Source organism: Oncorhynchus kisutch, linkage group LG6 (genome assembly GCF_002021735.2).
Source record: "Oncorhynchus kisutch isolate 150728-3 linkage group LG6, Okis_V2, whole genome shotgun sequence".
Taxonomy (NCBI): Eukaryota; Metazoa; Chordata; class Actinopteri; order Salmoniformes; family Salmonidae; genus Oncorhynchus; species Oncorhynchus kisutch.
The window spans coordinates 76,979,392-77,004,522 of NC_034179.2; the positions used below are offsets into that span (position 1 = coordinate 76,979,392).

General features: G+C 41.7%; 1 protein-coding gene across 4 annotated transcripts; it reads right to left on the minus strand.

Annotated features, from left to right (window-relative positions):
* Positions 1–1,588: 1,588 nt before the first annotated feature.
* On the minus strand, positions 1,589–23,497 carry LOC109893431 (interleukin enhancer-binding factor 3 homolog). Of its 4 annotated transcripts, none has more exons than XR_004210420.1 (19): positions 23,388–23,497; positions 15,514–15,607; positions 14,763–14,983; positions 14,419–14,599; positions 14,014–14,161; positions 11,941–12,032; positions 9,440–9,535; positions 9,086–9,197; positions 8,867–8,964; positions 8,269–8,380; positions 8,074–8,187; positions 7,732–7,937; positions 7,434–7,604; positions 7,178–7,315; positions 6,514–6,654; positions 6,269–6,389; positions 4,492–4,542; positions 2,496–3,863; positions 1,589–2,403 (listed from the first exon to the last, which is right to left on the minus strand). XR_004210420.1 is itself a non-coding variant. In XM_020486652.2 (19 exons), exons 2-19 carry the CDS (start codon positions 15,514–15,516, stop codon positions 2,273–2,275), a joined length of 2,529 nt encoding a protein of 842 aa, XP_020342241.1. In that variant the 5' UTR covers positions 15,517–15,607; positions 23,388–23,497; the 3' UTR covers positions 1,589–2,272. The 4 variants fall into 4 exon arrangements, 2 of the variants coding, with proteins under 2 accessions (XP_020342241.1, XP_020342242.1); XR_004210421.1 differs by having other exon boundaries at positions 15,514–15,604; positions 23,388–23,480; XM_020486652.2 differs by having other exon boundaries at positions 2,496–2,888.
* Positions 23,498–25,131: the final 1,634 nt, after the last annotated feature.

Consider the following 25,131-nt stretch of genomic DNA (forward strand, 5'->3'; position numbering starts at 1 on the left):
CTGGAATTCTGACTTTGGTTTTTAATGTAAGGATATAATCCTATTATATGTAGTAGAAAGCGATGGGTTAGATTAGAAGAAGCATACATAGCCAACCCATAAAGTACAATTTAACATCCATATGGCCAGCTATGTAAATGTAAACTAACATTGATTTACGCTACAATAGATGTGGTTCAATTGGGAACATACATTTGTCTTCCAATACCTTTTATGGGGAAAGGAATCTAAATACTGAATGTAATCAGAATAAATTAGAGTTTGGGTAAATCCAAAAATTGTTACGGATTATAATTTTGGACAGCTAACTCATTTTGCTGTAGCTAGCAAGGTTTGACGAATACCTTGAGGAAAAATGTATTATGACATTTGTGGTTGTCCCACCTAGTCATTTTAAGATCACTACTCTGGACGGCTCTGACTTAGAATACGTGGACAACTACAAATACTTAGGTGTCTGGTTAGACTGTAAACTCTCCTTCCAGACCCATATCAAACATCTCCAATACAAAGTTAAATCTAGAGTTGGCTTCCTATTTCGCAACAAGGCATCATTCACTCATGCTGCCAGGCATACCCTTGTGGAACTTACTATCCTACCGGTCCTCGACTTTGGCGATGTCATTTGCAGGATAGCCTCCAATGCCCTACAGAACAAATTGGATGCAGTCTATCACAGTGCAATCCGTTTTGTCACCAAAGCCCCATATACTACCCACCATTGTACGCTCTCGTTGGCTGGCCCTCGCTTCATACTCGTCGCCAAACCCACTGGCTCCATGTCATCTACAGGACCCTGCTAGGTAAAGTCCCCCCTTGTCTCAGCTCGCTGGTCACCATAGCATCTCCCACCTGTAGCACACGCTCCAGCAGGTATATCTCTCTGGTCACCCCCAAAACCAATTCTTTCTTTGGCCGCCTCTCCTTCCAGTTCTCTGCTGCCAATGACTGGAAGGAACTACAAAAATCTCTGAAACTGGAGGCACTTATCTCCCTCACTAGCTTTGGGCACCAACTGTCAGAGCAGCTCAGATTGCTGCAACTGTACATAGCCCACCTGTGGTTTGGCCCCAAACAACTACCTCTTTCCCTACTGTATTTAATTTATTTTGCTCCTTTGCACCCCGTTATTTTTATTTCTACTTTGCACATTCTTCCATTGCAAATCTACCATTGCAGTGTTTTACTTGCTATGTTGTATTTACTTTGACACCATGGCCTTTTTTTGCCTTTACCTCCCTTATCTCACCTCATTTGCTCACGTCGTATTTAGACTTGTTTATACTGTATTATTGACTGTTTGTTTTACTCCATGTGTAACTCTGTATGCTCACACTGCTATGCTTTATCTTGGCCAGGTCGCAATTGTAAATGAGAACTTGTTCTCAACTTGCCTACCTGGTTAAATAAAGGTGAAATAAAACAAGATGAATGTTCTTAAATCACTCTGGATGGGAGCGTCTCCAAAAGGACAAATGTAACATTTCATTGCACAATATTGACTTCAATGTATTTTCTGATATCTGGGAGGGAACGTAAGGTTAGTAGAGAGCCTCTTTCATGAAGTGAAATGCTTGGTCGACACAAGTTACTTTCCTCCAAAATAAAAGTCCTTTATTGATACAAACACCACTTTCTTATACACAGTTCTGAGAAAAAATTAAATCATCCCAACCACCAAATCTACTTTGACCAGAAATGTAATTGACATTTAAAAATCTCTTCCTAGTCATTTCCAAAATTATTTGTTGGAGTTAAAACTACAGAAATACGTCAACTAAAACATTGAAAAATAAATGTCTAAAATTACAAGCAAATACGTCAACAAGCAAGCAGTTCTCCAGGCCCATTGTATTGTAAAATGAAAATTTAAACAAATCAGCCAAAAACAACTAGTGGTCAACATAGTTAACTGTTTGTGTATTGACAGAAATAAAATCATAGCTGGGAAAAAAAAAAGAAGTGGTGTGTCATTCCCTCTTTTTGGGTGGTAGTGATATGGGGGAGGGGAAATTGGTAGAGTGCATACAAATAAAATACAAGCTTGAACACTGACCAAACTGATGAAAGACCATTTGATACAGCTGTGGGGAGCTGCCAACTAATAAGTCCAGTTTATTACTTTTTTTTTTAAATAACCAAAATGCACTTAGACATGGAAAAACCATGGATCACAGAACAGCCACCATCGCTTCTTTGGAGAACACTTGTGACAGGGTTGTGGGGTGGTACTGTGGGGCTCAGTTGGGAGTATGCAGAGAGCGGATTCAGTCTATCTGTACTGGTAGTTCACGGTGGGGTCTCCCCTGCCGTATCCTACTGGGTTGTGGTATGGTGCTGGATTTGCACCATAGCTCTGGTTGGCTCCTGCCTGTGCGTTGTAATTTGACTGATTTCCGTAACCTATGGAAGAGGAAGTTGATTAGTGAAGCTGTTTTATCAAGAGTTTAGGGTACGTTGAACTTGTGATTCCCTGTGCCGAAAATCCATCTTACCGTCGTAACTGTAGTCTTGGCTGGCAACAGTGCTGCCTGTCACCTGGCTGGGGTAGGCAGTGCTGTAAGGATAAACTCCTGCCTGGTTTTGATTGAAGGTCTTATTGCCTTGCCCATAGCCCTGGCCATACTGGTTATAGGCACTCTGGCCAGGGGTGGTCTGGTAGGCCCCTTGGGCCCCCCCACCAACACCTGGCGGTCCAGGGAAGGTAGACTTGGCCTCCTTTTTGACAGGGGCTTTGGGAGCTGGAGATGGGGTGGAGTAGCCCCCATCATTCTGGTAGTATGAACCATAGGTTCCTGTAGCTGTCACGCCTGTAGTGCTGGCCGCAGCGACTTCAGTAACGGTGCCAGCAGCCGCAGCCCCACCATTTGCTCCACTATTGTAATAATCTAAAAGAAAGAGGCATGAAATTAAGAGGGGGTTTTGTAGAGTTCTACTGCTGTCACACCCATGCTTGTGAAGATTAATACATTGCATTTTCAAGAAAGTGAAGTGTTTCACTAAAATTGTAGTACCACATTATTGTATGGGATATCACATTTATTTTTTAAAAACATACAAGACTATTTTTACTTCACAATCATAACGCAGAATGTCAAAATCAGTCTTGTGCAAGTATCAACAACGCTGTGGTTCTTTCATGCCTAAAGGTGCCTCACGTGTGAGGTAAATGAGGGGCATTGTGAACGTTATCATTTTCAAAGTAAGACTAGCATGTAACCACCATCATGCATCAATAGCCACAATTTAGCAATTCTGACATTTTAATAAAAAAACTGCAAATATTCAAAGCAGCCTCATGTTCTCATAACAAGATGCTAAATAAAATAAAAACATTGACAATGAGGTGATTGATAATACATTTTCAGACAACAAAATGAAATAAGACCGTTCACATAAGAAATAACTTTTTTGTGTGTGTAGACATTCAAGACAGATGGCCACAATGGGATCAATCTCCCCAGTCTGACCCACTCCAATGTGCATGTCATCACAGTGGGCCATTATCCATCAGCCAACCATAATGCTCTGGTCTCAATTCCACTAAGGAAGGCAGTCTATTGGGAAAGTGTGCCTGTGGCTTTTGGCATATCCAGGTGTCCAGGTACGTCCCAGGGTTGGCAGAGGGTATGGAAGGTGACCAAAGGCAACAAGCACTCACTGGCCTCCCATCTCTCTAGGCGTTGGGACATGAGTCGTAGCGGTTAAGCAAAGGGAGTTTTTTCCCAGGGGAGTGATTGGAGTTCATGTTGCAGGAACACTATAGTTTGCTCCTCTTTCTCTACATTTTGTTTTGATTTAAAAGATTGGGATGATCTATGTCGCAAACTCGTGGTAGCCATAGCAGTCTGAGACAAAGTCACCTAAAGAATGAGACAGAGCAGAGAAGGAAAAATTGAATTAGATTGGTTTGGTTTTTTGCCATAAAAAGTGGCATGTGTCAATGACTTGGTCAAATTGTTTTCAAAACTTCTTTTTTTGTTTGTTGTGACTTTTAGATTTCTCTGCTCCTGTCACGCTCAAGAAGGTGTTTCCTCAGAACAGGCTGCTGGTAGGGGGGGGGGGGGGGGTTGTCAAAGTGATATAGATTGAGTCCTGTGGCTTAACAAAGCAGAGAAATGTAAAATCATAATCGAACCAGGAATAAGAGCACTCAAGTTCCTTCTTTGGTAGTTTGTTTAGATGACATTCAATGGCATACTCTCCAAAACAAAAATATACTTTGATTATAGATTTTTAAATAAGATTTCCAGATCTTGTATTGTTGGAGACCTCCAGATGTATGCCACTAACTCTCCACCAAGATGGCTGAGCATGTTGTGCTCTGATCAAACCACACTGAACTTCTGCTTATCTTACAATGCGAGTAGAGTGAGAAACCCTCTTGTAGTGTCCTCATGATAAAGGTGGACATATCAAATGAAAACCAGACTGAGTCGCAAGACTATTCCAGGGATTGGAAGATGAGGATAAGGGAAAATCAATACTCACTATAGCCACCAGAGTTTCCATTGTTCCCATATCCATAACTTCCATAGCCACCTGAAGAGTTAAGCAAACCAACCATTACATTTCTCAGCTGACGTGAGATGCTGCCTACCATTTAATGTTGAAAAACAGTATTTACAGCATAAAGTAAATTCAGGGACAGAATACACAATAATTGCATGTAGTGCCTTCAGAAAGTACTCATACCCCATGACTTACTCCACATTTTATTGTATTAGAGCCCGAATGAAAAATATTTGTTTTTCTGACCTGACAGTCTACACACAATCACCCATAATGACAAAGGCAAAACATGTTTATGGACCCCCCCCCCCAAGAAAAAAATATATATACACACTAATTTACATAAATATTCTCACCCCTGGGTCAATACATGTTAGAATCACCTTTGGCAGTAATTACAGCTGAGAGTCTTTCTGGGTAAGTCTAAGAGCTTTACACACCTGGATTGTACAATATTTGCACATTTCATAGTTTTTTTTATTCAAGCTCTCAAGTTTGTGGTTGGTCACTTGTTAGAAAGCAATTTTCAAATCTTGCCAAAGATTTACAAGCTGATTTAAGTCAAATCTGTAACTAGGCAACTCCGGAACATTCAATGTCTTCTTGATAAGCAACTCCTGTGCTTAATTGGCCTTGTATGTTCGGTTATTGTCCTGCCATCACCTCCCACTGCCTGAGCGAAAGAAGTCAACCAGGTTTTTCTCTAAGATTTTGTTTGTGCTTAGCTCCACTCAGTTTCTTTTTTATCCTGAAAAACCCAGTTCTTAAAGATTACAAGAATATCCATAACATGATTTTTTTATATATTTTTTTTACAAGGCAAGTCAGTTAAGAACAAATTCTTATTTTCAATGACAGCCTAGGAACAGTGGGTTAACTGCCTGTTCAGGGGCAGAATGCCAGATTTGTACCTTGTCAGCTCGGGGATTTGAACTTGCCACCTTCCGGTTGCTAGTCCAACGCTCTAACCACTAGGCTACCCTGCCGCCCCATGATGCAGCCACCACTGCGTTTGAAAATATGGTGTTACTCTGTATTGGATTTACCCCAAACATAACACACTGTATTCAGGACAAAGAGTTAATTGCTTTGCCACATTATTTTGCAGTATTAGTTTAGTGCCTTGCTGCAAACAGGATGCATGTTTTAGAATATTTTTAAACTTTGTACAGGCTTCCTTTTAAATGTCAATTAGGTTAGTGTTGTGGAGTAACTACAATGTTGACCCATCCTCAGTTACTCCTATCACAGCCATTAAACTCTACCCATTTTAAAGTTACCATTGGCCTTGGTGAAATCCCTGAGCGGTTTCCCTCCTCTCTGGCAACTGAGTTGGGAAGAAACACTATCTTTGTAGTGACTGGGTGTATTGATACGCCATCCAAAGTGTAATTAACAACTTCACCATGCTCAGAGATATTTAGTGTCTGCTTAAAAAAAAAAAACATCTACCAATAAGTGCCCTTCTTTGCGAGTCATTGGAAAACCTCCCTGGTCTTTGTGGTTGAAACTGTTCGAAATTCACTGCTATACTTAGGAACCTAACAAATAATTGCTTGTGCGGGGCGGGGTACAGAGATGGGGCAGTAATTTTATTTTATAAAAAAAAAATAATAATTGTACATTAGGGCAATGTGTGTTGGCCAGTGACAAAATACATTTAATACATTTTAAATTCAGGCTGTAACAAAATGTGGAGAAAGTAAAGGGGTGTGAATACTTTGAGGGCACTGTAGGTAGCATATAGCTGTTTTACCTTGACCATAGCTGCCACCATTATTGAACCCTCGGCCCCTCCCCCTGCCACGCCCTCTACCTCTGCCCCTGGGAGTGGCTGCCGGGTCACCAGTCGGGTCACCCATCATGCCAAACCCATGCTGTTGGAGCAAACACGAGAGGACTAAATTGACAGACAGGTCAGCAGCAACCATAATTACTCAGTTAATATATTTTACAAACAATAGCAAGCACATATATACAGTAAGACAGAAGGAATCTTACCATTGGGAGTTTCTTCTTCTTGGCTGCCTCAGTCACAGAGCCCTCTGGGAAGAGTTTGTCCAGGGCTGCCAAGGCAGCATAGGCCTTGGCCACCTTCTTATTGGATCCAGTCCCTTGGAACTTCTGTTCGTCTATCTCCACCTGGAACAGGAGGAAAGACAGGTCAATACATAGACTCAGGCAAGAACAGGGTAAAGCATGGGACCAAGAATGTGTCAAAGCCAAGCTCGTGTTATTGTCAATGTTTAAAAAAGGTCAAGTTACCTTTATTTGAACAAAATTTGAGATTTAAAATTGTATGTTGCTATATAAGTGTCCAGACACTGTTTTGAGAAATGTACCTCACCAATATACTTCCTTGTTGCTCGTTCTGCAGTATGGGAGCCACAGATAAACAAAACTCCAAAAACACCCAAATGTAATGTTAGAAACGACAAAGTATCTCAGTATAGTGATGCAGGGGTAAATTCTCAAAACCAATATATATTTTTTTTTAAGTTGAAAAAAAGATACCTCTAAAATGTACATGAAATTGAGATTTGGTGCAAATAAAGTAAACTCCTCCAATCATTGAAGCAGCTGGATATCTACTGTTTGATTCTAAAAAAGGCATCAGTCTGGTTGCAGGGTGGATGGGCACTTATTCCACTCCTAAGACACTAACCTCCATGACGAAGCGTTTGTCGTGGCTGCCTCCGGTCTCTGAGATGAGCTCATACTTGAGGCCGCGCCGCTTCTCGTTTAGCTCCATCACAGGGTTCTTCCCATGTTTGGTCAGGATTGGTCCCTGTTGACGAGCACTCTAAGACAAAGAAAAACAGACATTTCTCTGTAAACAAGACCAATACAACAAAACTGGAGTCAAAACCGAGCCTAGTGTCCAAAAACATTGTTTTGAGTTCTACTCCGAGGACCCATACCTCTGCACCGTCTGTGGCCTCCACGCTGTCCGCCCCTGTGGCTGCGGTGTCCATTGCGATGGGAGTGATGCAGGGTTTCACCTCCTCCACAATGGCCGTTGCCACCTCAGTCTTCACTGGCTCAGCAGTCTTCAGCTCCACACCTGTGGGGAGGCCCATATCCTGGAGGACCTATGATTGGGCCAGGCAAAAGATTGGAAAAGAAAATATGTGAAGCGCAGCAGACAATAGTTACAATCCTCTGATTTCACGACAACACACCAAACGCTTAGAACATCTACACCATACACCCACTCACCTTGACAGCAACGTGAAGCTTGGCAGTGCGTTTGGATGGGCCTGAGGCTTCAAAGCTCTTGCCGTCCACTTCCACAGCCATGGTGAAGACTGGTACGTGCACCGGGCCAGTTTGGGAGAGGAGTTTATACTGCAGGCCAGGCTTCAGCTGGTTCAGCCTCATCAGAGCATTCATGGCCTGGGGAGGCTCCGACTTCTCATCTGGGGCTAGTGAAGATTAGGATTAAAAACACTGCCACTTAAAATTTTGGGTCCAGCCAAGGGGGAAATTAAAAAGAGTAGCTGAATTTGCATGACAACACTGAAGAACTGTGAAGAACAGGAAGAACTAAGCAACACCTACATTTCTTTTGCAGCTTCTTTTTTTTCTTGTTTGGACTTTTGTCCTCCCCTCCTTCCTCCTCCTCGATAGGCCTCTTCATTGGTGGGGCGTAGGTTGTACTGGGGGGGATTTGGACTGCAACAAAAACACAGGGACTGCTGAGCCTTTCAAAATATGGACACTAAGTTGTATGCACACGTCTGCAGCCTGGCTTACCTGTATAGTCAATGGGGGTCTCGCTCCTGGGTTTCCGGGGCATTTTGGAAGGAAGGGGGTCCATCCCTAGAACTTTGTGAAGCTGTCCGAAGGCAGACAGCCTTAAGGCATGCTGAAAACAGATGGAAAGAAATCACATGTTCATTCACCATAATCACACCCTGTCGTTGGTGTAGAAAACACACAAAAAAAATTCTCCCCAATTTTGCGGTATCCAATTGGTAGTTAATCTTGTCTCATTGCTGCAACTCCCGGACGGACTCGTCCCCCGAAACGCGACCCAACCAAGCTGCACTGCTTCTTGACACAATGCCTGCTTAACCCAGAAGCAGTGCAGCAATGTGTCGGAGGAAAAACAGCACACCTGGCGATGTGCACGCCCGGTCTGCCACAGGAGTCGCTAAAGCGTGATGGGACAAGGACATCCCTGCCAGCCAAACCCTCCCCTAACCCGGACGACGCTGGGCCAATTGTGCGCAGCTGGGTCTCCCGGTCTGGACTCGAACCAGGATCTCTAGGGGTACAGTTAGCAACTGCGATGCAGTGCCTTAGACCACTGCCCCACTCGGTAGGCCCTGTGGGTGTAGATGTGACTCACCTGGGCACTCTGTGTGAGGTCCTCCCTCTGCTGGAGGTCCAGGTGGCCAATAGCATCTGTCAGCTCCTTCTCACATGGATCACAGATTCCAGCACCATCTAAAAACCAACAGGCAAATTATGACATCTTTTGGCTTGTGATGTGGAATTACTACTATATTAATTAAGCAGAGGTGGGAGGACATGTCTTCGCCGCTGTCTTCGCTTTGAGACTACTCACCAGCCATGAGGATTCCAGAAGCCAGACACTCCAAAACTCTTCGCAGAGCCTCTCCTGCCCCCATTGGCCGGTTCCCTGTGCCAATTGCCTTCTCACACAGCAGCTCTATTGGCTAGAAGGGGTGAAGGGAATGAATTGTTCATGTTTGTATTTTGTCCAGATGTTTGGCAAATTGGATAAAAAGGCTGTAAATAAGAAATTGTTGCAGTTTGATGTACTAAGCCCCTTAAATAAATTAACATCTTACACATCAAACCCGACCACTGTAATTAGAATGACATTTCTCAAACCAAATGTCAGGAATCAGGGGGTGTTCGACGAACCAGCTGGCAGAAAATGCTGCTGGTGACTCACCCATCCATGCAGTGGGGCCCAAGTGGGGACGCGGGAGCACAGGTCCCTCAGGATGCGGATGACAATGACGCAGGACCTCAGCCCGTTGGCCCTGGCCTGGAGACACAAGCAGGGAGGGGGAGGAGGGAGAGGGAGCCTTAGTCAAACAAGAACTCACAAAAACACGAAGCAGCAGCTACATCAAAAAGCCACACAGACGAACGGCTCTGCTTTGTCATTATTGTGGTACAGTATGGGAAAAGTGCAGCATGAATGTGATATTTGTTCTTCTGCAGATGTGGTTATTGAATTTAATAGACAACTCCATTTGTGTGAAGTAAAAAGCAGATTTGATCAGTGGTGCTGTAATACGTCTGACAGGGTGGTGATTGTTGAGTAATTGTGCTTCTTGCAGCTCCGTATCAAATGTGTCAACTTGTGATTCTGTTAAATGATTAGAGGGAGAAGGGGAGTCAATGTAAAGACAAATGCTGACATGGAAAAATGTAGGACAATGACAGTATTTATAATGTGCTTAGTTTAATGAGTGGTGATACCTTACAGTAGCTCTAAAGGTTATTGTATGGGGTATATACCAGGGGCCTCATTTATAACCATTGCGTGAATTTAACAGTAAATATTTGCACCATTTCTGAAAAGACCACGCACGGACAAAAATGGCTTTATATAAACTTTGAACATGTCAAACATATGCATTTTCCCCATTAGAAATCAGACCAGTCATAAAAATGTAAACAAGTGTGCGCGTTAACGAGCAGGATAAGTCCACCTGAGAAACACCCATATTTCACATTTTATGGTGACAATGCCCTTATTTGCTGTATACTAGAATTGGAAATAGGCAAAGACAGTATCTAAATAGCAATAGCGAACTTGTCGTGTGTTGGCAGAATGTTTTCTTTTGCAGTATCTGAATGACAAAATCAATTGCAAATTGTTGTAGACCTGTAAACAGATCGTTGAATGCAATAATGTTTCGCATTGACTTTCTCCCCACAAACATAAATATGTAGCAATGTCCACAAGTTCTGAAACGATACCTACTCTAATAAAATAAAAAAATGACCGTAGGCCTACACATTTCAGTAGATCAACTGTCTGTTCATCTGTTCAATTCTCCTGTTGGATGCAGACTAAAAACATGACATTATAAATAGCACATCTAATTGGCCCAATTAAATTAGATGTGACATGGTAATTTGTTATATGGCTACTTCAGGAATATGAACTCAACCATCTTAACATGGCCAGAAATGTTGAGGAATGTATTATGTAATGGTTATGTTGTATGTATTTTGCTTCGAAATTAAATGTCTAGAGAAATTTGACATTACAGTATTCAGACATAGGCCTAGCCTACAAACGTCGATGAAAAGGTGATCAGTCTGTTCTACTGTTAAACAGCGTTTTGGAATGGATCACACAGCAAAATACTTGAAATAGCTTATTTACTACTGTGACGTAAGTCAAATGAAATGAGCGATGGGAAGAATGGTAGCCTATAGTAACTTGTAGGCCTATAGACCATTCGCAAGTAGCCTAAAATCACGAGTCAGAAAAGGTGAAGAATTTACTCTGCAATGATCATGTAAGTGAAATAGGATTTTATTTTAGAATGCAAAGAAAATAAAAAGATTTCGCTCTTCTCGCTAATGGCAGATTTTGGCATTATTCGTGAGTAAGAGTCATATTCCCCATTAGCACAAGGCTACCACTTTCACCTTGCAATGTAATACTTCAACCACTAGAAACTGTGCTTATGCATGGTCTGAAGTTCGTGGGAGGAGAGTATTTTTAATTATTGCCAACTTTGGTGCACACATGTTTTGGGTCATATTTTGTCATAAGCAACGTTTATAAATGAGGCCACAGAAGACGGAATAGTGAATGTACATTTTCTAACTAAGGTGCAATATTCCTTTTTTGTGGCACACAGAAAGCTGAAACAGCCAGAGCATGGGGGATTGGAGCCTACACTCTACAAGAACAGGCTGCAGAGATGGAGCGCTTACAGTTAAGAGCGAGAGATGACAGTTCACTATGATGACTAAGAATCAACATAGTCCACAATGAGGAATCAACCTCAACACAATGATAGTACAGAAAAGGGTTGTCGATTGATAGATTGATAATATTTGAGAAATATTGCACCCGAGTGTAGCAAGTTAGTTCCACATCTCTGATCAAAATTAAGCAGTGGTTTAAGACAACGGTTGCTTTGAGGGGATTGTTGAACGTCCTTTCTAAAAGCAGCATTGAACATTTTCAATGACACTGCAATCAAACCTGTTAAGTCAGCAGAGCATCTCTACAAGGTAATGACAAAGGTTTCCTTGGAAACGCTATAAAACCACAGAGTAAGAAGTCTACTACAGGTGATAGATACACTTCGAAAGGACATTTAAAAATAAAAAACAGAAAAAACGACCAAAGAAAGAAACTGCGTCAAATGTAGAAAAAAAACTGAACTACTTTAAGACAAATAAAGACAAGATGCAAACCTGGAACCACTTGGCGTGGCGAAGAGACGCCAAGGCAGTAAGGCATTTCTGCCTGTCCAGAACATCCGGTGGATCGTTGACTGATAGCGTTTCTATTGGCGGGCGGAATAAGAAGACAAGGTACAGTTTGACCAAGGGGGGTTCTGTCACACGGCCAGGGGGAGTAGGCAGCTTTCCCAAACCACAGGCAGGACAGGGAAGGGGAGGGGGACCCCCCCCCCCACCTGGAGAACTTGATGGTCTGAACCTCTCAGTGAAACTGCAATTACACTAAAGATATATAACTTCAACCCACTTCAGAAACTGCTGTTAAGTGGGTGATTTCTTAAGATCACTCCAAGTAGGCCTATATGGAGAAAAATGTGTATGGATGTAAGATTACAGTGGGAGTGAATTATCAAAAGGGAAGTTGTCTCCATTATGTTAACTCAATGTCAACTCGTATGCCTCAGCCCAGTTATGAAGTCTGAGTGCTTTGCTATAACAATGAGAGGTAGAGCCCCTCCCCTTCACCCCTATACTGGGTGTACTGCTTAGCCCCTTCCGAGACAGAGAGCGTCCAGTTGGTCAAAGGTCCAGCGTCCCTAAAAATTGACAAACTAGAAGGCTTGACAGAGAGAATCAGATGCACAAAATTATCAAAACAAGTCCACACTGCAGCAAAACTGATGGCCTTCAAGAGCCAAACCGGGCTTCAATGTTGACACAGTTATAGATAAGGCTAGGTTGATGCCTGGTGGGTACATCCAACTTCCTGTTCAGAACGTCTGAGGGAACATGGGCCACCACCGACTAGTACCCTTTCTCATAATATACAGTGCCCTCCGTAATTGGGAAAGTGAAGAAATTTGTCTTCTTTTGACTCTATACTCCAAACATTTGGATTTGAAATCCAACATTGACTACAAGGTTAAAGAGCAGACCATCAGCTTGTCTTTGAGGGTATCTATACCGGGTGAACCGTATAGAAATTACAGCACTTTTAGTACAAATTCATTTGTGTATAAAAGTAGTTCAAAGTTTAGTACTTGGTCCCATACTCATAGCACGCAATGACTCATAGCACGCAACTCGACATTTGTTGGATGCATTTCTGTTAGGTTTGTTGCGTTTCAGATTATTTTGTGCCCAATAGAAATTTATGGTAAATAATGTCATTTCGGAGTAAACTTTATTATAAATAAGAATACATTTCTAAACACTTCTACATTAATATGGATGCTACCATAATTATGGATAATCCTGAATGAATAGTGAATGAGAGAAAGTTAAAACGCACAAATATATCCCCAAGATATGCAAACCCCAACCAATTACATTAACAGGGGAGGTTAGTATTTTGGAGTGGTATAATATGTGCATCTAACTTCCTCAAATAATTAGAGCCAAAATAAATGTAAAAATGCTTCACTGTGCCAATAATTACAGAGGGCACTGTAGGTATTTCTTGTATTTATTATTGAACTTATGACTCCCTCTGCTTCGGACACACCCCCATGGATTGGATTTACAAAGACTGATCACAGTTGTCCCCTGATTTTGACTGTGACTGGGAGAAGTGACATTCAGCCATGCAGAGTCAAAGAGCCCCTGGCGTTATCTGTAACCCGTGTCCTCCCTGCTGATGAACATTAGTCAATAGCCCACTGCTGGGTCTAGTAACCAGAACACTTGACAACACTTTGCAACTCATTTTTGCTGCAATGCAAACTGTTCAGTGTTCAGTATAAAACATGCAAACAAAGTGGTGTTTTTTTTTTTTGTTATTCTCAGTAAGCCTTCATATAGTTAATGTCTGGACTCCATAGGGAATAGAAAACCCTTTTCAGTCAGTAACTAGCCTTTCTATACTGTGTATTGGGCCATCAAAAATGTACATCACATTACATGGAACTACGAGAGTCTAAAGAGCTATAAACATAGCACGGTTTCATTACATGACAGTTCCCACATATCCCCTAGCTCCATTGAAGGCCCAATAAACAATATCTGTCTAGACTGGCTGCCTGCCTGTTTAGTCTCCCTGCCTAAGGGGGCGCTAGTGAACCATCTGCCCCTGTTATGGCAGCCTACCTCCGGCAGCCTGTTTCTCCACCTCCTCGCGGACCAGGGGGGACGTCATGTTGATAGTCAGGGTCAGGGGAGGCTCCTTGGTGCTCTTGATTACGATGGTGGCTTCACGGATGACCTGAGTGACCTCATACTTGTCCTCTGTGATGGTCTGCCAGGTAGAACAGGAGGAATTGTTAATACAATAGCCATGTAGTGGCTATCCCACCAAGGAGTCAAGGTCATGTACCCCCAAGCATTAAAAAAACCTATTTGCTACTGAATTCAGTTGTGACCAGTCCTCTCAAATGAACGCATCACCCCACAACTGAAATGATGCAGGAGAGTATATTCTCGAAAGAACAAATTCAACTTCAAAGCCAACTGAATATGAAGACACAGAAAACACTCGAGGGTGAATGGACTCACCTTGAGTTGCACAGCCAGGTTATCTGCCACGTTCTTCAGCAGGGTGATGGTGGGTTTGTCCTTACACAGAAGGACCAGCTCCAGGTCCAGGTCCCCCTTCAGCAGCAAGCCCTTGGCCACCAGGCCCACCCTCATCACCCCACGCAGGGACCGTGTGGCCTGTTCCGACACCTTGGGCTCACTGGCAGAGGAGACATGGATACCCAGGTCAATTACCTTTGAAATTCAAAGCTGAAAGTGATGCTGCCTTCACCAACACTCCAGCCTTGATGGCGCAAAATGTATTACTACGCAACTGACATTTTGTACCCCACGCACCATTTTGAACACAACTTTCCACTTACCTTTCTTTATCGGAATCGGTTCCGTCTGGTGCAGACTTGACCACCTTTTCCTGCTCGTCCAGCCAGTCAGAGACAGCCTTGAGGGCGCGCTCCGTGTGGGACACCATGTTCTGCACACCCTCCAGCTCCTCCTGTGTGGGGTACACAGCGGAGTGCTTGGCCATCACGTGGCGGTCATCGTTCATGAAGATACGCATGGAGCGGTGGCGCAGGGGAGGAGGCTGGACCGGAATAGAGGAGTTATTTTAAGGAATTGACTTCAGCAGGTCACAATTGTAGTCAGTAAGTGGCTTTGATAGGAAGAATCAATCATATTGTGATAACCTTTACCCCACTGTAATCCTCAAAATACAGTCATTTTACTTAGTCAGCTTTCACTGTCCTTACATAATCATCCATGGACTACTGCTGGGTGAGACTCATGTACAATTAGAGGAGTGCAATCAAATGCAAGCAGGAGCATGTGTTTGAAATGCCCAGGGCAGTTGACTGGCAGCAACCTGAATTACCCTTACAATGGACATTTGATGGAATCATTTTTTTTATAGGTCTACTTGTATGCCGTGTCCTTGTTCACTTACAAATAATCTTCTCAATCAATTATGTCAGACAAATACAGTTGATTGCTTGCAGAGGCAAATTATTATAGTGGTGAGGCTAGTAAAATTAAAGTGCTCCATGTTCACTACCAAATAGAACGTGTTTACACAAAATAGCCTTCCTAAAAATGAGTGTATAAGAAAAGCGGTACCATAGTTGCTTTAGAGTCTTCGATCCTGTGTATATGGCAGTGATACAAGAACAGGTCCTTCCTGAGAGAACACCAACACTGCTGCTTGGTTCTGCTGAGAACAAAAAAAGGGACATGCTTAAAATGAGCAAAGCAATAAAAGGATGCCAGATTCCCCTAGAGTAGAAGATGTTTTTATTTTAGCAAAAGGGTAACAGAACATAGGAATTTCTCTGAACAGACCTAAGGATGCACCTCCCTAAAGTGAAAGGTGGCTTTGCATGACAAGGGAAATTCCATGCTAAAGGAATTACAAACTCCAATTTTTCACTTTAAAATGTATACCAAACAAACCATTGATTTCTAAGTTTAACAAACCAACAACTATGCACATTGACTGCTTGAAACAATTTACACAGGAGTTTCAGATACCACGAAATTACCCATAGGCTAAGTGTGCTGAAACAGCAGTAACAAGGTTGTTCCTACTGTAGCCTGTTGCAAACCTGGGTTGTGTTCAGTAGGCACGGAATGGGGGAGGGGAAAAATAGGACTCAATGAGCATCGTTATTGGACAAAGTTGCGCTAAAATGTTTCTCATGTTTTGAGCCTCCCTGTATAAAACCCAGCGCCAAAGGTGGTGTGATATCACCATTGTTCATTTTTAAAAAAAATAGGCAGTGCCATCATTGTAGGCCTACAGATGAGCAGGACACCGGTCGCATTCTTCCTCCCAAAAATAAAAGACGGGAGAAGTTGGACCAGGGCTGAAGCAGTGCCAGGACACAACTGTAGCACAATCCTTAGAGGCACCATCAGCATCTACTTTCAAAACAATGATTCAATCAGTTTGATTATGAATCAGTCCTGCAGGAGCAGATGCCAGATATGTTAGTGACTAAAATGTAGCTCTACCAAGGAAGATAAATTGGGCTACTGCCCCTGTATACCAGTATGACTCCGAGAGCAATAATGGCCTAAAAAAAACATGGTTCTTCAGTTAGCCGCTAGTTTGAAATTAACATTTCAGAGCCAGTGTACATTTCGGAAAGATGAGGTAAAGGTTATCAGTTACCAGACAGACCTGCAGTACATGCACAGTCCTAAAGCCAAAATGTAGTTAACACATGAGCGCACTGCAGTTAAAATCTACAAACAGTTCATTGCAGTTGACATCAGTTAGAAACTGGCAGTACCCCACGTCTTGAGTCGCTCAGTTCTGACAGTAAACCTGGCTGAGAAGTAATTCAAGGTACACAACCAAACTGATAATTTCTATCATGTGTCAAATCCCTCTATTCAGGAAACTAGCATTGTAATGGTGGCTATATGTGAATGCTTCCATACAGTCGTTACGTTACAATTTTTCAACATGCCCAATTCACCAAAGTCTTCTCTAAACCCATCGCTACCTGCGGAAGAAACATTTGAATTTAGAAAATGCACCGATTTTAAATTACATACATTCTTGCTCAGAGGTATAACAATGTATATGCCGCCATCTTAAGAGTATTTTTGTCTCTCATTGTTCAAGGCGGGTGGGTGTCCAAAGTTCTGCACGTCGTGAGCAAAGCAGAAATAAAGCGTCACTTTGAATGACACTCACCTGTTTTGCTCAATGAGAGAAGACAAAGATACTCTTACATGGCGGCTTATACATTGTTGGATTATCTCATGGAGCAACCATGGATTTAAAGGAGCATTCTCCAAATTTAAACGTTCCACCTACAACTAGCGATGGAAATAGACAATAGAGGTCAACCGATTATTTGGAATGGCCGATTTCAAGTTTTCATAACAGTCGGAAATCTGTATTTTTGGACACCGGTTTTGCAGAATTTTTTTATTACACCTTTATTTAACTAGGCAAGTCAGTTTAGAACACATTCTTATTTTCAACGACAGCCTAGGAATGGTGGGTTAACTGCCTGTTCAGGGGCAGAACAACAGATTTTCACCGTGTCAGCTCGGGGGATCCAATCTTGCAACCTTACAGTTAACTTGTCCAACGCAATAACGACCTGCCTCTCTCGTTGCACTCCACAAGGAAACTGCCTGTTACACGAATGCAGTTAGCCAAGGTAAGTTGCTAGCTAGTTAAACTTATCTTATAAAAAACAATCAATCATAATCACTAGTTAACTACACATGGTTGATGATATTATCTAGCGTGTCCTGCGTTGCATATAATCTGACTGAGCATACAGGTATCTTAGTATCTGACTGAGCGGTGGTAGGCAGAAGCAGGCGTGTAAACATTCATTCAAACAGCACTTTCGTGTGTTTTGCCAGCAGCTCTTCGTTGTGCGTCAAGCATTGCACCGTTTATGACTTCAAGCCTATCAACTCCCAAGATGAGGCTAGTGTAACCAAAGTGAAATGGCTAACTAGTTAGCGCGCGCTAATAGCGTTTCAAACGTCACTCGCTCTGAGCCTTGGAGTAGTTGTTCCCCTTGCTCTGCATGGGTAACGCTGCTTCGAGGGAGGCTGTTGTCGTTGTGTTCCTGGTTCGAGCCCAGGGAGGAGCGAGGAGAGGGACGGAAGCTACGGTTACACTGGCAATACTTAAGTGCCTATAAGAACATCCAATAGTCAAAGGTAAATGAAATACAAATGGTATAGAGGGAAATAGTCCTATAATAACTACAACCTAAAATTTATTCCCTGGGAATATTGAAGACTCATGTTAAAAGGAACCACCGGCTGTCATGTGTTCTCATGTTCTGCGCAAGGAACTTAAACCTTAGCACATTGCACTTTTACTTTCTTCTCCAATACTTTGTTTTTGCACTATTTCAACCAAATTGAACACGTGTCATTATTTATTTGAGGCTAAATAGATTTTATTAATGTATTATATTAAGTTAAAATAAGTGTTCATTCACTATTGTTGTAATTGTCATTACAAATAAATAAAATTGACCGATTAAATCGGCATCTGCTTTTTTGGTCATCCAATAATCGGCATCAGCGTTGAAAAAAAAATCATTATCGGTCGACCTCTAGTAGACGACAACAATACTGAGAAGTGACTGGTTTGGATTTCTCCCTGACCAAAATGGCTGCCATTACCGGTACTTTCTGTCACATTGAAGGTTTATGACATAGCCCCTCTCGTAATGTAATAGTATCTATGGCAGAAAGAGACTGGCATCCAGGCCCGATAGCTAGCTAACTACATGACTAGCTGTGAAAAAAACATTGCCGTGGCTCTACCAACCCAGGGCCTAGCCAAGTACCATAACTTCATGAGGATGGAAAACAAGCCACACTTTTTTTTTTTAAAGATCAGAATCAAAACAATATTCACACAAAAAGGGTGTTGATTGTTTTCCATCATCCCCTGATTCAGCATGTACCCTTTTCATGGCACGCCATCTATTGATGCAGTCAAATGAATAAGGACTTAAGTACTTTTCCAAGCAGTAATATTTGTTTTCAATGACCATCAATTTGTAATAGTTTCTATTAGGCAATCATTCCTCATCACCACCAGATAGCGGTGTATCGCCACAACCTCATGAAAAAAACAGCCGACTATTCATCACTACCTTACAAGTTCTACTGTGTTGTTTCACTACATACATGGTGGTAAGTGAGTACTGATGTAACTTGAGTAGTGATGAGCAGGGTTTGACATGCCTACGGACACAATTTACTCCACAATTCCAGCTTAATGACTTATATTATTATTGGGCATCTACTTAACCTGTTGCTCCTACCCCCTACTTCTTCGAACATTCTGTTAAAAATCGCACAACATTACAGCGCCCTGCTACTCATGCCAGGAATATAGTATATGCATATGATTAGTATGTGTGGATAGAAAACACTCAGACGTTTATAAAACTGGTTAAATCACGGCTGTGGCTATAACAGAACTTGCGTTTCATCGAAAAGCGCAGGAAAATCTGATCACTGAAAATGGGAAAATATATCCGTGCGCCACTTCAACCCATTGTTAAACGTGAACCACATTAAATGGAGCAGAGGTTGCAGTACCTACAGCTTCCACACGATGTCAACAGTCTCGTCATTTGCCTACGAATTGTTTCTTTGTCAAACGGACACGAGGCATCACATTTCTTCCGGTCTCCGACCGGATTATTTGGTGGAGATTTATCCGGACATCATTTCCAGAGGCACAGCTATAGAAAATACATCGCCTTATGATGAATTTGATCGCTTATTAATGTTTACTAATACCTAAAGTTGCATTACAAAGGTATTTCGAAGTGTTTTGTGAAAGTTTATCATCAACTTTTTTAATTTAAAAAAATGACGTTACGTTATAAAACACTCTTTTTTCCTGGATCACACAATCTTCATAGAACGATATCTAGGCTATATATGGACATATTTAATCGAAAAAAAGACCCAATAGTGATGTTTATGGGACATCTAGGAGTGCCAACAAAGAAGATGGTCAAAGGTAATGAATGTTTTATTATATTTTATTTGTGCGTTTTGTGTAGCGCCGACTATGCTAATTATTTTGTTTACGTCCCCTGTGGGTCTTTTGGGGTGTTACATGCTATCAGATAATAGCTTCTCATGCTTTCGCCGAAAAGCACTTTAAAAATCTGACTCGTGGCCTGGATTCACAACGAGTGTAGCTTTAATTTGATACCCTGCATGTGTATTTTAATGAACGTTTGAGTTTTAACGAGTGCTATTAGCATGTAGCGTAGCACATTTGCATTTCCTGATATCTAGTTGGGACGTCTGCGTCTCAAATAGGAGCAAGAAGTTCATAGCTAAGGAAAAGTGTCTTGCTTTTGACTGGCTGCTTTAGTGTCGCTATTTGGAATGGCTGTGTGAGGAAAACGGCATGTGAACGGCAGGAGCCTGTGAATGAGGCGATTGGCAACAAAAGTCTGGAGGTTGTTGCAGAGGAAAATGTCACAATGTTGAACTGCCGCCAGCGCAGGATGCAGCACTTTGTCTTTCCCCCTTCATATAGCTCTTCATGACTGATTCACGAATGCTCGCAATATCAGTCTGATGTATTTGTTGCACTTTACACAGTGTGGGTTGGTTGGGTCCAGTGATGTGGATATAAAAACAAACAAAAAAAGTGGGTAATATATAATGACCAAAAATATAAAAATGCAATAAGTAAATCGTGGGTCCCATGTTTCATGAGCTGAAATAAAAGACCGCAAAAACATTCTGCTATGCACAATAGGCAGGATTAGATCTAAATTTGCCTGCCATTTGATATTTCATAAACATATGAGCATTTTCTGTTCTCTCAATTTAATTAAAGTACTTTTACGAGTACCAACCTGAGAAAACATCTGATTTCGAAGGTATTCGAGTAGTTTTTCAGAGTACCGGGGCAGGGTAGCCTAGTGGTTAGAGCATTGGACTAGTAACCGGAAGGTTGCGAGTTCAAACCCCTGAGCTGACAAGGTACAAATCTGTCGTTCTGCCCCTGAACAGGCAGTTAACCACTGTTCCCAGGCCGTCATTGAAAATAAGAATTTGTTCTTAACCGACTTGCCTGGTTAAATAAAAGGTAAAATAAAAATGTAAAAAATACCAAATTCAAGTACTTTAAGGCACCTTATGCTTGGTTAACTTCTTGGTGACAGGGGGGGCAGTATAGAGTAGCTTGGATGAATAAGGTTCCCAGAGTAAACTGCCTGTTACTCTGTCCCAGATGCTAATATATGCATATTATTAGTAGTATTGGATAGTAAACACTGAAGTTTCTAAAACTGTTTGAATGATGTCTGCGAGTATAACAGAACTCAGAAAACCAGAGAAAAATCCAACCAGGAAGTGGGAAATATGAGGTTTGTAGATTTTTTCAACTCTTTGCCATTCCAATATACAGTGTAAATGGGGTCATATTGCACTTCCTAAGGCTTCCACTAGATGTCAACAGTCTTTAGAACTTTGTTTGGGGCTTCTACTGTGAGGTGGTGGCGAATGAGGGGATTGAGCCAGGTGTCTGGCAGAGTGCCACAGGGTCTGACGCATGGTCACGAGAGAGTTAGCGGTCGTTCAATTGCTTTTCTACAGACATAAGAATTCTCCGGTTGGAACATTATTGAACATTTATGATAAAAAACATCCCAAAGATTGATTCTATACTTGGTTTGACAAGTTTCTACGAACTGTAACGGAACTTTTTGTCCGACGTTCGGCTGGATCTGAACGCGCGTTTGGATTTGTTTACCAAACGCCCTAACAAAAGAAGCTATTTGGACATAAATGAACTTTATTGAACAAATCAAACATTTGTGGAACTGGGATTCCTGGGAGTGCATTCTGATGAAGATCAAAGGTGAGTGAATATTTATAATGCTATTTCTGACGGAAATATCTTATTGGCTGCTTTGTGGTCTGAACGCTGTACTCAGATTATTGCATGGTTTGCTTTTTCCGCAAAGCTTTAAAAAAATCTGACAGTGGTTGCATTAAGGAGAGGTACCTCTACTTCCATGTATAATACTTTTCATGAGTATTTCTGTATATTGAAAAATCACTGCATGTTTTAGAACAACTGAACTTACCGCGTCAATGTAAAATGAGATTTTTTTATATAAATATGCACTTGATCAAACAAAACATACATGCTGATGTATGTATGCTGAAATAATTGTGATTATTTTTCTCTATTTGTGCTTTTTGTGACTACTCTTTGGCTGGAAAAATGGCTGTTTTTCTGTGAGTTGGTGGTGACCTAACAATCGATTGTGGAGGTTTCGGTGTAAAAAAAAAAAAATATCAGACACTGGTTGGATTAACGAGAATTTTATCTCTGAAATTGTGTAAAATACTTGTATGCTTGAGGAATTTTAATTATGAGATTGTTGTTTTGAATTTGGCACCCTGCACTTTCTCTGGCTGAAGGTGAGGTGGGACGCTATCGTCCCACATATCCCAGAGAGGGTAAACACACCTCAATCCTGGGATGATAACTGGTTGTACACCAAATTGTCCCATTATCCCAACTGTTACACCAAGAAGACTGAATGACTGCTTGGTTTTAAGTAAACGGATGTTTGTCTTCATGCTAGTTAGCAGTAACCATTATAGAATGGCATGTCACTTGAACGACAAAGGAGCCAATTGGCTCACACTGATATTCCAAAATGGCTGCTGTGGCTTATGCTTCCTGAGGAGGAAAATGACAGTTTTCCTGAAAAACTACCAGTTGAACAATGTGACAATTCAGCATATAGAGCAATATTTGGCGCGGGCTCTGTGGTGTCTTTATCTACACAGGAACGCTGTCTGACCCCAGTGTTGCTGTAAGCAAGTGGGTAGGATCTGCTGGCTAAGAGAATCCTGACAGACGCCATTTTAATTTCAAGCCTTAATTCAGTGCGCCAGCCTGGAATATGCCCCCTGCACTAGTCACACCACGATTAGACTGCTAACTATGTGGGTATATATAGATAGTTAAATATAAAATGCCATATGTGATCGCCATGATATTGTGATAACATTCAATGAGCGTCACGTTAGCTAGCGTGGCTAGCCCAAGATGGTCGTGTCCTCGCATTGTAGCCAACGTTGACTAGCCATAGCTATATAGGAAATCATACTTAAAACGATGGACAAAATCCTGCATTTGCTTTCTATTCCTATCCGCGTAAATTATTGTTTTTCTAAATAATATAACGTTAGGTCGCTAGCATGGTGCCTTACGACGTGCTGCCTTGCTTGTGGTTCGAGCTGAGAGAGCGTTCTGAACAAAGAGGGCTGCTGCTAGGCTAACGTTAGCTTGCGAGACGTAATTCGTACAACGGCAAATGAGTGTCACCGGTAATATAGTTGCCTAAATCATGTTCATAGGGACGGTGGTAATCATTTAATCAATCTGAATATAATGTGCATCGTTGTAAAACACTCCAAATAAAACATCCTTCTAGACTTACCAATTCAGCGACGCTTCGCTCCAACTCTCCTCGCTGAGGAGCAGAAATGACTACACACACACCTGAACAGCACTTTCTGAAAGCTAATTGGGCGAAAGTAACATGTGACCAAAGAAGTAGCCAATCCCGTTTCACCTTTCGATGTCTAGTCTGAAACGTAAAGTACTAGCTAGCTAGTTCACGAGTCAATACCGTACTGTGGGATAATCACCAGCCAATTTCCCAAAATTACATAGCTACTATAAATCATTATTTAATTATTAACTCTATACACCATTCCCTGTTTATCCAGGATATAACATAGTTATAATTTGATATCTGGGGATTCCATTAAAGTATGTGACCAAACACACACATTTCAGACAGAAGATGTGGTGTATTTAAACAATAAGGCCCGAGGAGGTGTGGTATATGGCCAATATACCAAGGCTAAGGGCTGTGTCAGGAACTCCGTGATGAGTCGTAGTAAGATCAGCCCTTAGCTGTGGTATATTGGCCATATATCAAACCCCAGAGGTACCTTATTGCTATTATAAACTGGTTACCAACGTAAATGGAGCAGTAAAAATAAATAGTTTTGTCATACCCATGGTATACGGTCTGATATACAACGGCTGTCAGCCAATCAGCATTCAGGGCTCGAACCACCTAGTTTAAAATACCTGTTAAAAATAGGAGGCAATGTTTATATAACCACCTTTCAAACGGCCCTCTTATTTACCACCTTCTTGCAGGGCCCTTTATACATATCAGTGGGTAATTGGCAAATTTGGAGGGGAAGGGGGGTTTAAACCATGGGGACTGTTAGCATTTCAAATGAGAGGTGTTAAAAAAATCGAAATGTTAATGAATTTCCCTGCACAAGAGCAGCAAATCATTCACTCAGACCCAGGGTCTGTGAAAATGCAGTCATGACAAGATTTTTAGGTGTGTTTTAATTTACCATGTTTTAATCTGCACTCCATTAAGGTGACTCAAAGTTACCTGAACAAAAATATGAACGCAACATACAATATTGTACTGAGTTATAGTTCATATAAGGAAATCAGTCAATTTAAATAAATTCACAAGGCCCTAATCTATGGATTTCACATGACTGGGAAAACAAATAGGCATTTTTTGGTCACAGACACCTTGAAAAAAAGAGTAGGGCGTGGATCAGAAAACCATTCAGTATCTGGTGTGACCACCATTTGGCTCATGCATAGAGTTGATCAGGCTGTTGATTGTGGCCTGTGGAATGTTGTCCCTCTCCTCTTCAATGGCTGTGAGAAGTTGCTGGATATTGTCGGGAACTGGAATACGCTGTAGTACACGTCAATCCAGAGCATCTTTTAACATGCTCAATGTCTGGTGAGTGTGCAGGTCATGGAAGAACTGGGAAATTTGCAGCTTCCAGGAATTGTGTACAGATCCTTCCGAAATGGGGCTGTGCATTATCTTGTTGAAACATGAGATGATGGCGGCGGAAGAATGGCACAAAAAACTGCTTTAATGTTTACGTACTGCTTTACTCATTTCATATGTATATACTGTATTCTATTCTAACGTATTTTAGGTAATACCTCTCCGACATTGCTAGTCCTAATATTTATATATTTCTTAACTCCATTCTTTTACTTTAGATTTGTGTGTATTGTTGTGAATTGTTAGATATTACTGCACTGTTGGAGCTAGGAACACAAGCATTTCGCTACACCTGCAATAACATCTATTGGTCTGTATGTGACCAATGCAATTTGAT

Bases quoted from the DNA above. Each gene is read 5' to 3' on its own strand.
- LOC109893431 (XM_020486652.2), bottom strand. The intron at 9,536-11,940 runs GTTTGCATCTTG...TTGTGTCTCCAG, and splicing joins GCCACGCCAAGTGGTTCCAG to GCCAGGGCCAACGGGCTGAG. The intron at 2,404-2,495 runs GTAAGATGGATT...CCTCTTCCATAG, and splicing joins CCAAGACTACAGTTACGACG to GTTACGGAAATCAGTCAAAT.